Genomic DNA, 16,139 nt, shown 5'->3' with positions numbered 1-16,139 from the left:
ACCTGCTGTCAGACCTGGGAAGCCCTGGGAATAGCAGCTAAGCTCAGACACCCGGAATTCTTACTAGAGGTTGGGTACGAAATGACACCATTGGTCTCAGGCCAGCACACTCAGCACAGCAGAGGGAGAATCACTGGACTTGCTAAGAGTCACTGAAAGCCCCTTTGTGAGTTCTGAGGGACTCCCCTCTACAATCCAGCACACCACACACTACCCACATTCACTCCCCACCCCAACCACAGGGCCCCGCCCACAGGGCCCCGCCCACAGAGTCCCCTGCAGCCCACCCCCACTCTCCAGGGTCCTCCTTGGGGCCCAGACTCACAGGAACGGAAGTGGGCCTCCCGGCCCTCAAGAACTTCCTCCTGACCCCGCCGTGGGCAGTGAGGCCTTGTCGGACAGCTCCTGCCTAGGGTGAGGCCAGACAGGGGTCCTGCGTACTGTTAGGGGTCGGGGTGTGAGGAGTCCCGGGTTACAGCTGTGGGGACACACCCTCGACAACCCCCAGCCCCTACTCCCCTGGAAAGAGGGGTCCAACAGGCCCTGCCCCGTTCCGCCCCTGCTCTCGGGTCTCAGAGGCCCCAACATGGCGGTTAAGCCCCAGGTCCCTTCACTTACCTCATGGGGTCTTGGGGATTGCAGGCCTTGGCCGGGGACTGCCAGACTCTGGCTCAGCTCAGCACAGGCAGAGACCCCCAGGCCTACTGGTGGGAAGGAGACGGCCTTTGTGACGATTGGGGGGAATCCATACCCCAGAACAGAGGCCGCATGGAGTCTCCGCCTTGGCCTGGGAGGGTCTGGGCTGGTCTAAAGACTGAGGTGCTGCCTCACTTTGTGCTCCAGAAACTCGGGGAGGTAGGGGCCCAGGTCTGGGGGCTGGCTGCCGGTCAGCAGAGGGAGGATTTCCAGGTCGTGCTGGGACTCAGGGTGAGGACCTTCCGGCTCCTAATGAGTCTCCAGCACCTGCCGCCATTAGCGTGAGTGGCCAGAAGCGGGGCAAGGGAGGACCCGGAGTGAGGACCGCGGGAAGCAGGAACAATAGGGCTTGTCCTCTCCTGTCGATCCTTAATAGGCCCAGAAAGGGATATCAGCCTGAGACATCCCATCATTTCTCCCATCAGGTCTCAGGCAGGTTTCAGCTTTAATTCGCAGGGGCAGCCTGCAGTCAGAGGAAGGAAGGGTCCCAGGTCCTACACGGAGTCAGAGTGGGGGTTCTGCGTCATTCCGAGGATCCCAGGAACTCAGGGCAGAGAAGCCCTCCCATCAGTGGTCAGCACTAGGTGCCCCTGACTTCAGTGGTGGGCTGAAGGCTCCCTCCTTCCCTCCTTGAGGGTACCATGGAAGATCCCAGGTCGCCTTCAGAGCAGGGGAGGGGGTGGGGGCCCAGGTCTTCCCAACACTTAACAGGGGACCCACCCCACACCCTACATGGACACTGGGGTCTTCACTGTTAGGAACACTGCCGTCACCCTGGTAACATCCAGGCAGGGCTGGCTGGCTGGGGCCCAAGGCTCACACCACCTTCCTCCTCAGGGCCCAGGCTGACCAGGGTAACGGGAGCCCTGTGGGGTCCTAGAGCAGTGCCCTGAGGGACCCTGCAGGGGCGGCCATGGGCAAAGCCAGGGTGGGATCTCTCCGCTGAAGGGGCCCCCCCATCCCTCCTCTCCAGGTGCCGTCGCTGCCTGCCAACCCTGACCAGTGTCGCCATGCCTCGGCGCCAGAAAAACAAGGCCCGTGTCCGGGAGAAACGCCATCAGGGCCGCGGTGAGGCTCAGGGTGTCGGGGGTGCTCCTGCTGCTGTAGTGGCAGCAGCAGAGGAGGAGCCCCCCCGCGCTCCCCCGGGCTCCCCAGAGGAGGCGGGTCCATCTTCACCATCCGAAGGTGGACCCGCCCCTGGGTCTCCTGGCGCAGGGTCCCCAGGCCTGCCAGGCAGCCAGGGCGCCGAGAACCCGGCCGCGGCCGTGGCCGCGGCCGCGGCGGCGGTCCCGGCCGCCCCTCTGGCCATTCGCAAAACGCCCCTGATCCGCAAGGCTAGCATGCTGGTGCAGTTCCTGCTGGAGAAGCACAGCTCCGGGGAGCCCCTGATGCGCGCGGCGCTGCTGAAGATCATCGGCAGGAAATACCGCGAGCACTTCCCCGAGATCTTCAGGCTCACCTCCCAGCGCATGGAGCTGGTCTTCGGCCTGGAGGTCCGGGAGGCCGACGACCGCGGCCAGTCCTACACGCTGGTCAGCAAGCTGGCCCAACCGGGCGAGGGCACCCTGGGCGGCGGCGGCAAGGGGCTGCCCAAGTCCGGCCTCCTGATGGCGCTCCTGGGCGTGATCTTCATGAAGGGCAACCGCGCCAGCGAGGAGGAGGTCTGGGAGTTCCTCAACGTGCTGGGCGTGCAGGAGGGCAAGAGGCACCTGGTCTTCGGTGAGCCGCGCAAGCTCATCACCCGAGACCTGGTGCGCCAGGGCTACCTGGAGTACCGCCCCGTGCCCTCCAGCGACCCTCTGCGCCACGAGTTCCTGTGGGGCCCGAAGGCCCGCGCGGAGACCAGCAAGATGCAGGTGCTGCAGGTCCTGGCCAAGATCAACGACACGGTGCCCAGCTCTTACCCCCAGCTGTACGAGGAGGCTCTGCTAGACGAGGAGGAGCGCGTGGGGGCCAGACCCCAGGCCAGGGGGGCTGCCACGAAGGGGGCCCGTAGCAGGCGCCGCGTCTAGTCAGGCAGTCGGGGCGGCTGCTTTTCCCTGGGGTGGAAGAGGGCACCTTTCCAGTAGTGCAGAGCCCTAGGGATCGGAGGGAAAAAAAGCATAGATGTTCCTCCTGTTTGTTCTAAACTGTTAGCTTCTATAAGCATATATAGTTATACTTATTTAGGTGTTCTCAAATTTTTTTTTCTTGTAATAGTTCATTTAGCTCTAGAATATAAACTTAAGAATGGCATGGATCTCATTTATTGCTGTCTCACAAGGGAGAGTTATAGGTTTGGTATATGAAAAAGAAAGTCACAAACCATCTATACTATATGTATGATCCAAAAGCAGATAACAAGGGCATTGCTTTTTTTTTTTTCCTGTTGCACATAAGTAATCTGTAGGTCTATTTTTTCTTTAAGTGTTCAAATGTTGTTCATTTTAATTGAATATTTTGCATCTGAATCTAAGTTTATTAATGCCATGGATAACACATTTATTACTATTCAGGTTTAAAAGTAAGATTTTTGTTTTTGTAAACAAGCTGAAAAACCTATAGTATTTTCTTTCTGCTACAGAGCAAGGTAACATGTTACTGGAATTGGGTTTTTCATAGGAATGTGAAAGAACATCATAAGAAAATACTTGGGATCAAAAATTGGTGACACATAAGTAACCATTCTCTTTGTCTTTACTTTTAAAGTTAAATAATATATACCTGGATATGCATAGCTAATTCAAAAAGTGTGAGAAATTAAATCAAATAAATTAAACTTCTGGCTCATTCCCTTTTTTCCTCTAGCATTAATTGATTACTTGCTCTTTGGAAAACTCCCTAAAAGCACCGGGATGGTTAAGAAAAATAAGACCGGCCCATGGCACATAGAATTGTAGACTTTAGGGGCACCTGGGTGGCTCAGTGGGTTAAGCCTCTGCCTTCGGCTTAGGTCATGATCTCAGGGTCCTGGAATCGAGCCCAGGGTCGGGCTCTCTGCTAGGCGGGGAGCCTGCTTCCCATTCTCTCTGTGCCTGCCTCTCTGCCTACCTGTGATCTCTCTCTCTCTCTCTCAAATAAATTTAAAAAAGAAAAAAAAAGAATTGTAGACTTTAGCAGTAGTCAGCATATAATGAGGAAGGTAGGATACATTCTAAGAAATAAATGACAAGTAAAAAAAGAGGTGCACAAGGGGGGGGGGGGGTCCTAGATGAGAACAGTATGGTGTAAATTACCTGATCAAGGCTGTGCTGGCCTGGGTAAAGTGCCAGTCCCTTGAGAGGAAGATCTTTCTAAGCCAAGGTGTGCAGTGGGCTGGATGTGGCTGTGGGAACACCTGGCAGGACGGGACCAGGTCCTCAGTCAGTGACTAGGCCTAGAATGGAAAAGATTTTCACAGTTACTTTGGGATTGTGACAAAACCACTGACAGTCCCTGGCTGGGGCCTGAATGGAAGGGGTCCTGTATGCTTGCTCCAGTGCAGGTAAGCCAGTGCACAAATGTGTTCTAGGCATAGAGTGTCCAGAGGGTTTCTAAGTAATCAGAGTAATACTCCATTGAAGTGAGATTCCAGAAGCCCCTGGACTTTACCACTTATCACGGGGTAAGTAAAAGCTCTTACTCCATTAAAAGGGCATTTTAACTAAGTTTTTTTTAGTATAATTTGTCAAACCCTTAAGGGAGGGGCCAAATTTTAGTGGCGATAAAATGAATGAAAATAGGGGGTGGTTTGGATGGAAATGGACCCAGGAGGGAAGTTGTTGATCCTCGGCACAAATAGCAACTTATAGTTGCATCCACCTGGAGAAGACCACCCCAAACCCATATTAAAGAATAGATGCTTTGATGGGCAAATACTATTGAGTTTTATTTGTCCAGGAGCATTTTGTGGATTTAGATTTCTATATTGTTTAGAGTTGCATATTCTCTAATTCAAGCTGGAAATAAAATTCTGTGAGGAAACAATGTCACCATCTGGGGTCAAAATCATCTTAGTAATAACTGCCATTCATTAAAAGTACCAAACTTAGGGGCGCCTAGGTGACTGACTGTTGGCTAAGCGGCTCACTTCAGCTCAGGTTATGATCTCAGGGCCTTGGAATGAAGCCCTAAGTCCAGCTTCACACTCAGTGGGGAGTCTGCTTTTCCCTCTCCTTCTCCCTCTGACCTTCCCCCTGCTCATAATCTCTCTTTCAAATAAATAAAATCCTAAAAATAAATAAATAAAAATACTGAACTTTGCCCAACACTGTGCCAGATGGGCAACACTGAGGTGGGTTAAACACATCCAATGTAGGTCTGTTGTCCTACCTGATAAACATTGGACTCACTTTTCAGCTGAAGAACTTAGAATATTCTCAAATTTAAGGCGGGAAAGTAACTCTGCTGGCCTAGACCCTGGCTCTGGATTCCTCTAGAGTCCACATTGCCACTCCTCCCAGGGTGAGGCACACCTGTGTCGCTTATTTCATTTTTTTAGCTCAGTATTCAAAATGTATTTTAGGTGTTAAAAAGCACAACTTCATACCCAAAATACAGTTCTGGAATACACAGCCCAAGGAACAAGCAATAAAAATAGCAAAATCAGGGTGCAGTATGAATAAAGAAAGAGACAGTATTCAGTGACAATTACATTATCAACAAAGGAAATGTCAGTAAACCTCAAAAGATCAGGGACTCACAGTATCATGTGGCTGAGCCCCTTCATTGTGGAAAGTAAATGTTTTAGAAGTGAAATTATGGAAGGGGCTGAGACTGTGATGCGAAGAAGAGAGCAGCTTGCTTTCTGTGAGAGCACACCACCAACCGTGGGCCCCTACCTCTCCCAGCTTCTTCATCTCACATCACCCTGGGAATCAACCCATTCACTGCTAGCTTTGCAGTAGGGAGACTAAGCAAGTGTTTGGAAGGATGAGGTATTTCCCAGGAAGCCTTTCAAAGAAGAGACAGAGGTCAATACGAAAATTCTGAAGAACGAGGACTAAGGAGGCAAACACCCCACAATAACTAGAATCACGGGAAGACTGGCAGGTGACCCCCTTGGCAGAACCGCCAAGATAAGCATTCCCTCACTCATTTTGGAGTCCTCAGGGCCAAGAGAGCTTTGGTCCACATGGGTGATCTTAGGCTGAAAGAAAGTGGAAACCCAGGGCCTGCTAGGAGTCAAGGTAAGGATCCTAAGAGAAGACTAGCGGCAAACCCCCACCTGGGTCAGAGAGGGACCCCATGAAGCCTGAATCCTGATATCACACCTGGAAAGGAACAGGCAGGAGTAACTTGTGCAGGCCCTGTGTTTCCACTTTCTTTCAGCCTAAGATCACCCATGTAAACCAAAGCTCTTGTGGCCCTGAGAAACCCTAAACAAGTGAGGGCATGCTTATCTTGGCAGCTCTGCCTTGGCCTCCTGGGTCTGAGAGGGGTCTCTGGCCTGTCTACCTATGATGCTAGTTACTATGGGGCTCCCATGGTTTAAGGTAAGAGACCTCAGGCAAGCAAAGGAAGGAGTCTCAGGTCCTACCAGTAATGAAAAGGAGGATTCTGAGTGAGAACTTAGGGAACCCTTTTCCCTGAGACCTGAGAGAATCACATAGAACCCTGCCTTTGCTAGAAGCCCTTGAATACCTGAGCATTGTTGACATAATGTGACATATTCACTTCCTCCTATGGTGTCATAAGGGGATGGGAGACTTAGTCTAAGGGGGTGTGGCTTAAGCAGCAACAGTGGAAAGATTTCACAGGCCAAAGTGAATACCCTGAGGACTCAAGGAGTCACACGCCCCTAACAGTAGGAGAACTTGAAAGCACTAGTTTCTTACAAGTGTCCAGCTTCAGGACACCAAAGACAGGTATGACCAGATAAAGAGATCCTCACTTTCTTCTAGGGGTCATAGGGTGGTAAAGACCTTGATATGAGGGGCAGGTCTAAGAGTAAGGGAGGGAGGAACTCCAGGCCATGAAAAGGGTCAGGGATCAATGCAAGGACCAAGGGAGTACCCACCACTGAACAGAGAGAGTGACCAAGAATCTGGCTGCACGCCTGTCTTCAGCCCTAAGAACTAGTGCCAGGTTATCAAGTCAAAAATCCCCCAACACTTATTTCTATCAGATTTACAAGGACTGAAATCCTTAGTTTGAAGGTACAGTTACCATTCAATGAAAGGGGTGGAGTTGCCAGGCCCTACACAGATCCAAAGTAAGGACCCTTAATGAGGATTGAGGACCACAAAGAGGCCAGGATAGAAAATTCCCCACTGAACATTCCCACCTAGACAGGAATTATAAGCTGGAGACCACTTTTACTTCCTTATTGTGGGTGCCAGGGATGCTTGTGATGTCAGCCTCAGGAGAAAAGAGGAAAAAACCCCATGACCTGCCACTAGTTGGATGCGTGTCTTCCGTAAGAGACTCCTAAACTACAAGACCGGCAGCCCCTCCTGTCACCCCAGCATGCCTGAGGCAGGTCTGACAGGAAGCAGCATAAACCTCACTCTACTTTCCTTCACAGGTTTCCCAACGGACTGGCTGATTTGGGAACGGGAGCCCTGTGGGTTTTTAGAGAAGTGCCCTCGAGGAAAACCACAAATGTAACCACCAGCCAAGGTGGTGTATTCATGCTGAAGGTGGGCACATCCCGTTAAACTGTCTTCCTTCAGTGGGCCCTCATTGCCTGCTCTCCCACTCACACTCCTGACCACTGTCTGTGATCATACTCATTATGCCTCGGAGTCAGAAGAGTAAGCACCGCACTCGTGAGAAACGCCACCAGTCTCACAGTAACTCCCAGATTCACAAGGGAGCTCAGGCCCCTGTAGCAATGGAAGAGGCCCCCACCTCCTCTTCTCCTGTTTTGGAGGGTAATGCCCAAAATCTATCAGCTACAGAGTCAACTAGCACTTCCCAGGAGTCTTGGGGTGGCCCATCTACCACCATTACCTCTTCAGATATTTCTGGTACAAGATCTGATGAGCTTGAGGACAGACAAGATAAGGAGCACCTATGTTTCCCTAAGGTCTCATTTTCTACTAAGAGCTCATGCATTGATATTCTAACTATGAAGGTGGGTTTGCTGGAACAGTTTCTTCTGTACAAATATAAAATGAAACAGCCCATTGTGAAGGAAGACATGATGAATGTTATTGGCCAAAATTACAAAAACCAATATCCTGAGATACTTAAGAGAGCCTCTGAACGCATTGAGGTTGTCTTTGCAGTTGAATTGAAAGAAGTTGATTCAACCAGACACTCCTATGACCTGGTCAGCAAAGTGAAACTCCCTAACAATGGGAGGGTGCGTGCTGGCAGGGGGTTACCCAAGACCGGTCTCCTGATGACAGTCCTGGGTGTGATCTTCATGAAGGGCAACTGTGCTGCTGAGGAAGACATCTGGAAATTCCTGGGTATGATGCGAGTATTTGCTGGGAGGAAGCATTTCATCTATGGTGAGCCCAGAAAGCTCATCACCAAAGACTTGGTGAGACTACAGTACCTGGAGTACCGCCAAGTACTGAACAGTGAACCTCCACGCTACGAGTTCCTGTGGGGTCCAAAAGCTCAAGCTGAAACCAGCAAGATGAAAGTCCTGGAATATTTGGCCAAGGTCAATGATACAGTTCCCAATGTCTTCTCATCAAGATATGAAGAAGCTTTGAGAGATGAGGAAGCAAGAGCCCGAGCCAGACCTACCACAACAGCCAGTGTGCATTACAGGGGCACATCCAGCAGTTTCTCCCACTCCTATTAAAATCTGAGGTTTCAAAAAAAATCATCTAAATAAGAAAATATGACATCATCGTAGGGGTTTTCAGGGAAATGTGGAAGAATCCCACAGTAAATTTACTGTGATAAAGGAATATAAAAAATGATAAAACATCAACTTTGGTGCTCTTTATGCCTTCAGTCTTTTGTTTCATAAAATTAAAGGATCTACACTTCAATATCCTTAGTTTCATAAAGAATTTAGGGGACATTACTTCACAACAAGTCAGACCTCATATTCTCTTATTCCCCAAATGTCTACTAGTGACCTGCTTTCTGGAAGGTGCAATGCTAGGAATGGGAATGCGAACATAAAGACCTAGCCTTTCCCACAGAACTTTAGAAACTAGTAGCTATGATGGTAAGGAAGATACTGAGATACCCTCTGTGTCTTATGAAGTTAAAAAAAAGAAAAACAGGATGAGAAGGGAGGTGTCCTAGGGCAGATGAGTGTGTATATTCCCTGAAACAAGGCAGTTTAAGTTTGGGGATCTTGCAGGTCAATCTATGTGATATAATTTAAAATTAATCTACATGATGGACTAGACTGAGGGTATGGGAATGGTGATCAGAGGCTATACCGTAAGATGATGCATCTCAGAGATGAGAGGAAAAAAAAAATCTCTAAATGGAAAACTACACTGTGCTGTAAGGTCTGAAATTAAGGTTCAATATTATGGGTTTCTTGACATTTAGTGAAACCAACAGGGCCTCAAATTGCCTGAATGAAAGCTCCCCTCCAGACTGTACACTTGAAGATAAGGTCCACTATCAAACAACCATCTTCATCAAGGGGACAAGGGGCATACCTTGCTTATTCCTAAGTAGCAGATCTCTGTTCCCTTCCAGCTTGCAGAATTATTCAAAGAAGCTGATTACATGGTACCATGGGAAATAAGGTCACCTCAACCTCTTGACACCAAACATTGCCTCCCACAGATGTACTCATTCATTGTATACTTCAGTGACCCTCACATTTTACTATGTAGCACATTGTGCCCTTCTCCCCTAGCCAAGTGAGTACACATGATTAATAACCAGTTGTCTGTCTCATCTCTGCAGTGTCGGGTGGTGCATGTTTGAAGTCCACATAACCATAAAGTGGAAGTTCCTTCCTCACCTCATGGGGTAAAAAGGAGGCCATTAAAACAAACTCTGATAAATTACTTTGGCATTGTAGATAATCCAAAAAGAAATGTCTACCTGGGGCAGTGTATTAACCTGTTAGGAAAGCCCTAAGACAATAACACACGCTGGGTGGTTTAAAATCAAATTTATTTTCTCATAGTTCTGAAGGCTGAAGTCCAATGTCAAGGAGCTGGCAAGATTGGTTTCCTCTAAGGCTCCTCTCCTTGGTTCCCATATGGCCACCCACTTTATTTGGTTGTCCTTTTGTGTGTAAGAATCTCTGATGTCTCTTTTGGGCCCTAGTCTTTTTTTAAATAAGGACACTAATCAGAGTGGGTTATGGCCCAACCTAGTGGCCTAATTTTAATTTAACCATCTCTTTTATGACTTCATTTCCAACTATAGTCACATTCTGAGGTATGGGGCCATTGTGGGGGGGGGGGGGTGTCATGGCATCAACATACACTTTTTGGAGACACAATTCAGCTCCAAAAGAAAAACAAGAATCAAAGGTATCTTTGTTACTATCTCAATAAAGAAGAATATACTGCACAAATAGGTGTTCTAAATACAATGACTCCAGGGTGTTTCAAGAGAAAAGGATGAACTCCCTTGAGGTGACACCCCCAGAAGGCACTGTATTGACATTTATTTGCTTTGAACTGGTGAAGTCAGAGTCCATTGTATTAAAAGAGCATTTTAATTAGATTATCTTGGTTATATTTTTGCAAATTCTAAGAGAAGGTTAGATTTGGTGGGGAGGAAACAAATGAAAAATAGAGGTGATTTGAATGGAAGGACAATTGGGAAGAATGTAAAGAGTAGGCCCCTGACAAAATGCAAGGAGTTTTAAGTTGTATCCAGGTGGGGAAAGAAAAGCCACACACCAAAATTCAATAATAAACACTCTAATAGGGAAGAGATACTTAATTTTACTTGCTAAAAGTGAATTTTTGGATGATTTGATGTTCTTTTGTCTTTTGCCAGTCATCTTGAAAGATGCTTTATAAACAGTACCTACATTCCTACAGTCTTTCAATATAGTTTACCAAACTCAGCTGGCACATGAAGAACTGCAAATATTCTCATATCCACAAGGTGTTAAGTGTCAGAACTAGATTATACCACTAGTGTGAATTCATCCAGGGCATACAGTGGGTTACCACTCCCATCCTGAAGCAGACCTTATGAAACTTTATTCACTTTTCTTGTCACTACTTCGAAATATACCTCAGGGGGAAAAAAAGGAATATATGGCCAGAGCAGTAAGAATACCAAAATAAATGAGAAGTACAAATAATGAAAGGAAGGATATAATATCTCCAAACAATGCATAGTGTTGCTTAACTTCAAAAAATGGCAGTCTCATGAAACTGTCTGGCTTAGCCTGGTTCCTATGGCAAGCATTTTAGAACAGAAGCTACCTAAGAATACAAGTTTGGGTAGTAGAGAGAAGGAATGGATCAGTGTAGTTTTTCACTCTGATATTTTGCTGCCCAAGCTAAGTCTCTTAATTGTTTTTCACCTTCCCCATCTCCTATCAGTCCTGGGACACAGACTCATCCTCTTTAAGATTTGCAAGAAGGTGATCACTTAAAAGTTTGCAGGGATGTGGCATTGCTCTGAAAGCCTTTCATTAAAGAGACCGGAGCCAACATGAGGACTGTATGAACAAAGGCGGACGAAAGCAACATGCAGTCAGGTAGGCAGTCATACAGTGACCTCCCCTCCCCTGCTCTTACTTACATCTACGCTGTCAGACTGATGTCTCTGTAAGTAAGGTATCAAGGATGTGAGGGCCATGTAAGGGTGGTGTTGGAGAGAAGGGCCAGGGTCCTAGATGAGTGTAACTGACAATCCTGTATGACACTAAGGGTGTTCTCCACCCCAGAACAGAGGGGGCACCAGAGATCCCGCCCCCTGCTGCCAGCCTTGAAAGACCATGTCGTTGGTGACAGGAAGAACAGCCTCCACTTCCTCTTGGGGCGTCTAAGGAAGGTACGAGACTTTGCAGTCGGCGGCCGCCTTAGGGCAGACAAGGGAGGAATCCTCCCGAACCAAGCACAAGGTGAGGAGCCTGATTAAGGAATAAGAGAACCCCCTCACCCCTCAATGGGCCTCCTTCCGAGGCCCCGCCGCCACCGCCACTTTTGGTCCTAGCCCCCCCCCCCCCCCCCCCCCCCCCCCCCCCCCCCCCCCCCCCCTCCCCGCCCCCGCCCCCGTATCCCCCCCCCCCCACCGGCACGAGTGCGCACACGTGGCAGAGCGGTCAAGTCAGGCTGAGGTTGATTTTTCAAAGGTTGCAAGGTGAGGGCTTTGGTGGGAGGCACTAGTTCAGTAGAGGGAGGAGAAGACCCTAACAAGAATCAAGGTTAGGAAACTTAGGTAGAAATTCTGACCAGAGCCATGCTAGCGGCTCCCGGGGAAAATAAGCATGGCGGTCGGTCAGGTGGGCCTGAGTTTTCCCTCCATATTTGAAGACCAGAACGCTGAAGGAATTGATCTCAGGGGAAGTGTACCATGCCCTGAAGGAAATCAAGGATGTGGAAATCCGAGTTAGGACTGCAGGGACTAATAATTCTAGAACAATAAGGTGGCATAGAACTCACTGCGGCCATCAATCCTGGGGAGCTCCGGGGCAGGGCTGTCGGGCTTCTTGGGGATGAAAGAGCCTTGGTCTGAGGGCCAGGGCCCTAAGTTAGCAAATGAAAGTATTCAGCTGGGAATCAGGGCAAGGACTCTGTGAGAACTAAAGGAATCTGTCCTGATGACATATTGACTGACATTCATTTTTTTCCTATGGTGTCACGTGAGAGTTGTGGGGGAGGAGAGTGTGTGCTGGGGGGGGGGGCAGGTGAGAGATTTGGTTTAAAAGGGATTGTTTGGGGCACCTGGGTGGCTCAGTGGGTTAAAGCCTCTGCCTTTGGCTCAGGTCATGATCTCAGGGTCCTGGGATCGAGCCCCGCACCAGGCTCTCTGCTCAGCAGTGAGCCTGCTTCCCTCTCTCTCTCTCTGCCTGCCTCTCTGTCTACTTGTGATCTCTCTCTGTCAAATAAATAAATAAAATCTTTTAAAAAATAAATAAATAAAAGGGATTGTTTGCCCTCTGCAGTAGGAGGATTTCTAGATCTTTCTAAGAGTTAATGTGAGGACCAAGACGTCTGAATAGAACAACCACAGTGAGAGTACAAGAGAAACCATCCCCAGTTCTTAGCCTTGGAAAACAATGGGCAGGGACGACAATTCCCATATTCTTACAGGTGGTGTAAGGAGATATTGGCAGGGAGAGAAGATTTCCAGACTATGCTAGGAGCCAAAGAAAAGCTGGAAATGACCACTGGTCATTTGGAAAGATTAAAAAAATGATAAAAAATCAGATCCCTAACTTTGCATTCAGAACTTGAGTTCTTTTTTTTTTTTTTAAAGGTTTTATTTATTTGAAAGAGATCACAAGTAGGCAGAGAGAGAGGGGAAAGCAGGCTCCCTACCGAGCTGAGAGCCCGATGCCAGGCTCGATCCCAGGATGCTGAGATCATTACCTAAGGCAAAGGCAGAGGCTTAACCCACTGAGCCACCCAGGTACCCAGAACTCGAGTTCTGAGACTCACCCTCACTTATTTATTATCAAATCTGAGAGAGAAGAGATCTTTAATGTGAGGGTACAACCACAAGTGGGCAGAAGGGAGGTGTGTCAGGCACTACCTGGAGGCCATGAGTACCCTGAATGAGAAATAAGTACCAAAACAGCCCAGGAAGGAGAGGGCTCCAGACAGCTCTCAGTTGGGGACCCCCGATAGGGATTGGGAATAAGAAGCTGCTAGTTTACTTCTTCCTCTGGGGTCTCTGGCTTTTGTTTGAGATATCGACTTCACAGCAGTACAATAGAGGAGGCCAAGGACCTGTGGAGAGTTGACAAGATGATCTTGAAATTGAACTGAGAAACCCTGGCAGCCCAGAATAGAGGTTCCCCACTGGCAGCCTCTGATGTCACTCCAGTACACCCCAGGCAGGGCTGGCAGATAGCAGTCTAAGGTTCCCTTTAATTTCCTCTGTAGGGTTCTTAAGGGACAGGCTGACTAGAACAGGAACCTTGTGGGTTCCTAGAGTAGTACCCTCAAGTAAACCTGCAGAGGCAGCCTTGGTTAAAGCCAAGGTGGAATCTTCTACTGAAGGTGCTCACATCATCTCATTCTCTCTCCTTCAGGGGTCTACGTCCCCTGATCTCTTGCCTGCTGTCTGTGACTCTAGTGTCATCATGCCTCGGAGACAGAAGAGTAAGCTCCGGGCTTCTGAGAAACGAGGCCGGGCTCGAGCTGAGGCTCAGGGTGAGGGTGCTCAGGCCACAGTAGCCGTGGAAGAGGAGTCCACTTCCTCCTCTCCTCCTCAGAGTGAAGATATTACCCAGAGTCTGCCTCCTGCTGTGTCAAGTAGCACTTTTCAGGGGCGTCGAAGAGCACAAGCCATCACCATTACTTCTACAGCCAATATGTGCACTAGATCTGATGAAGATTCCAACAGCCAAGATGAGGATAGAGCAAGCCCCTTTGAGGTCCCATACTACACTGAGAGTGCAGGTGAAGATTCTTTAATCAGGAAGCCTGGCTTGCTGGAGCAGTTCCTTCTGTACAAGTATAAAATGAAACAACCCATTTTGAAGGAAGACATGCTGAAGATTATTGGCCAAAATTACGAAGACCAATTCCCTGAGATCCTCAAGAAAGCCTCTGAGCGCATTGAGATTGTCTTTGCAGTTGATCTGAAGGAAATCGACTCAACCAAACAATCCTACGACCTCATCAGCAAGCTCAAGCTCCCCAACAATGGGAGGGTGCGAGCTGGCAGGGGGCTACCCAAGACCGGTCTCCTGATGAATATCCTGGGAATGATCTTCATGAAGGGCAACTGCGCTGCTGAGGAAGACATCTGGAAATTCCTGGGTATGATGCGAGTATATGCTGGGAGGAAGCACTTCATCTATGGAGAGCCCAGAAAGCTCATCACCAAAGATCTGGTGCGGCTGGAGTATCTAGAATACCGCCAGGTGGCCAACAGTGATCCTCCACGCTACGAGTTCCTGTGGGGTCCGAAAGCCCAAGCTGAAACCAGCAAGATGAAAGTCCTGGAATTTCTGGCAAAAGTTAATGATACCATCCCCAGCGCTTTCCCATCCTATTATGAAGAAGCTCTGAAAGATGAGGAAAAGAAAGTCCAAACCAGAGCCATGGTCACGGCTGGCACTATTGCCAAAGTCCTTGTACCTTCCAGGCCCATGCCCCAGAATATCTTCCCACCCCTAGTGAAATCTGAGGTCTGTTATCCTCAAGATAAGAAAACATAAATTCACAATAGGGATTATATTATTAGCAATGTGAAAGAATCCCATAGTATAGTAGTAAGCATAATGGAATAGAAAAAAAAATTAAACATGGTTATTCGAGTTTTTACTTGTTCCCTTTAGTCGTTAGTGTTACAAAATTAAAGGATTTACCCTTCAGTTTTGTTAGTTTTTTCAAGAAAGAAATTAAATCTTATGAAATTATACTTTCTGTTTATTGGCTCTTCTGTTCGTCACACAGTGGGTATCTGCTCACGGGAAAGCTTAGTGTTAGGAGTGCGGACGCGAGTATAAAGGAAACCCAGCCTCTACTCACAGAATTTTAAAGACTTTGAGCTTCATTCATACAAGTAAGCTGATGAAATATCCTCTGTGGCCCACAGACTTATCTGTCAAAGGAATGGGTGAGGAGGAGGGTAATCATTGTGAGAATAATTAAGTGGAAATTTCCTGAGCAATGCGGTTTGGAACTTTAGGAACTTGCCAGCCCTCGGTGGGATCTAATTTTCATTTCTGGTGTGTGGTGGACTAGCTGAGGTTGTGGAATTGGTGGGTAGAGGCCAGACTCCTCAGTGCTACACTTGAGAATTGCGGGACACTAACCCTGTGTTAGTCTGCTCTGGCTGCTATAACAACATACCAAGGACTGGGTGACTTAAACAACAGACATTTTGACCGTGATGGAGGCTGGGAAGTTCACAATCCAGGTGCCAGCAGATTCAATTTCTGGTGAGAGCCCTCTTCCTACATTACAAATTGCTAACTTCTCCATGTGTCTTCACATGGCAGAGAGAGAAAGTTCTGGTTTCTCATTCTTATGAGAACACTAATTACATCATGGGTGTGCTATCCTCATGAACTCATCTAAACCAAATTATCTCCCAAAGTGTCCACCTTCAATTATCTTCAAATTAGGTGTTAGGGCTTCAATATATGAATTTTGATGTGGCGGGGGGGGGGGGGGGGGGGGGGGGCAAAAATACTCAGGCTATAACAGAAAACTGGTGCTACCAGTTTACTTTGGGATTATGGGTAAACCTAAGAGAAGTCGCCATTTGGGACAGGAAAGGAAGGTGTCATTTGTTCTTATTTCAGTGCAGATGAATACAGCAGGCAAAGTAGGTAATCTATGCACAACATCCTCATGAAGTTTCTCAGAAATAAGGGTGAGAGTGGTGCCTGGGTGGCTCAGTGGGTTAAGGCCTCTGCCTTCGGCTCAGGTCATGATCCCAGGACCCTGGGATCA

General features: G+C 48.2%; 3 protein-coding genes across 3 annotated transcripts; all 3 read left to right on the top strand.

Moving 5' to 3' along the window:
* The first annotated feature begins 1,706 nt into the window (after window positions 1–1,706).
* Window positions 1,707–2,708, top strand: LOC132007201 (melanoma-associated antigen B17-like). The gene has a single exon (XM_059385292.1). The coding sequence runs from the start codon at window positions 1,707–1,709 to the stop codon at window positions 2,706–2,708; it is 1,002 nt and encodes a 333-aa protein (XP_059241275.1).
* A 4,682-nt stretch (window positions 2,709–7,390) lies between these two features.
* Window positions 7,391–8,416, top strand: LOC132007199 (melanoma-associated antigen B5-like). Its single transcript, XM_059385291.1, has one exon. The coding sequence runs from the start codon at window positions 7,391–7,393 to the stop codon at window positions 8,414–8,416; it is 1,026 nt and encodes a 341-aa protein (XP_059241274.1).
* Window positions 8,417–13,813: 5,397 nt separating this feature from the next.
* On the top strand, window positions 13,814–14,896 carry LOC132007198 (melanoma-associated antigen B5-like). The gene has a single exon (XM_059385290.1). The coding sequence runs from the start codon at window positions 13,814–13,816 to the stop codon at window positions 14,894–14,896; it is 1,083 nt and encodes a 360-aa protein (XP_059241273.1).
* The last annotated feature ends 1,243 nt before the right edge of the window (window positions 14,897–16,139 follow it).

Source organism: Mustela nigripes, chromosome X (genome assembly GCF_022355385.1).
Source record: "Mustela nigripes isolate SB6536 chromosome X, MUSNIG.SB6536, whole genome shotgun sequence".
NCBI classification, from domain to species: Eukaryota; Metazoa; Chordata; class Mammalia; order Carnivora; family Mustelidae; genus Mustela; species Mustela nigripes.
Note: the sequence above shows the minus strand (reverse complement) of the source record. Positions and strands in the feature narration are given on the sequence as shown.

Excerpts from the sequence above, each read along its gene's own strand:
- LOC132007201 (XM_059385292.1), top strand. The coding sequence starts at position 1,707 with ATGCCTCGGCGCCAGAAAAACAAGGCCCGTGTCCGGGAGAAACGCCAT.
- LOC132007199 (XM_059385291.1), top strand. The coding sequence starts at position 7,391 with ATGCCTCGGAGTCAGAAGAGTAAGCACCGCACTCGTGAGAAACGCCAC.
- LOC132007198 (XM_059385290.1), top strand. The coding sequence starts at position 13,814 with ATGCCTCGGAGACAGAAGAGTAAGCTCCGGGCTTCTGAGAAACGAGGC.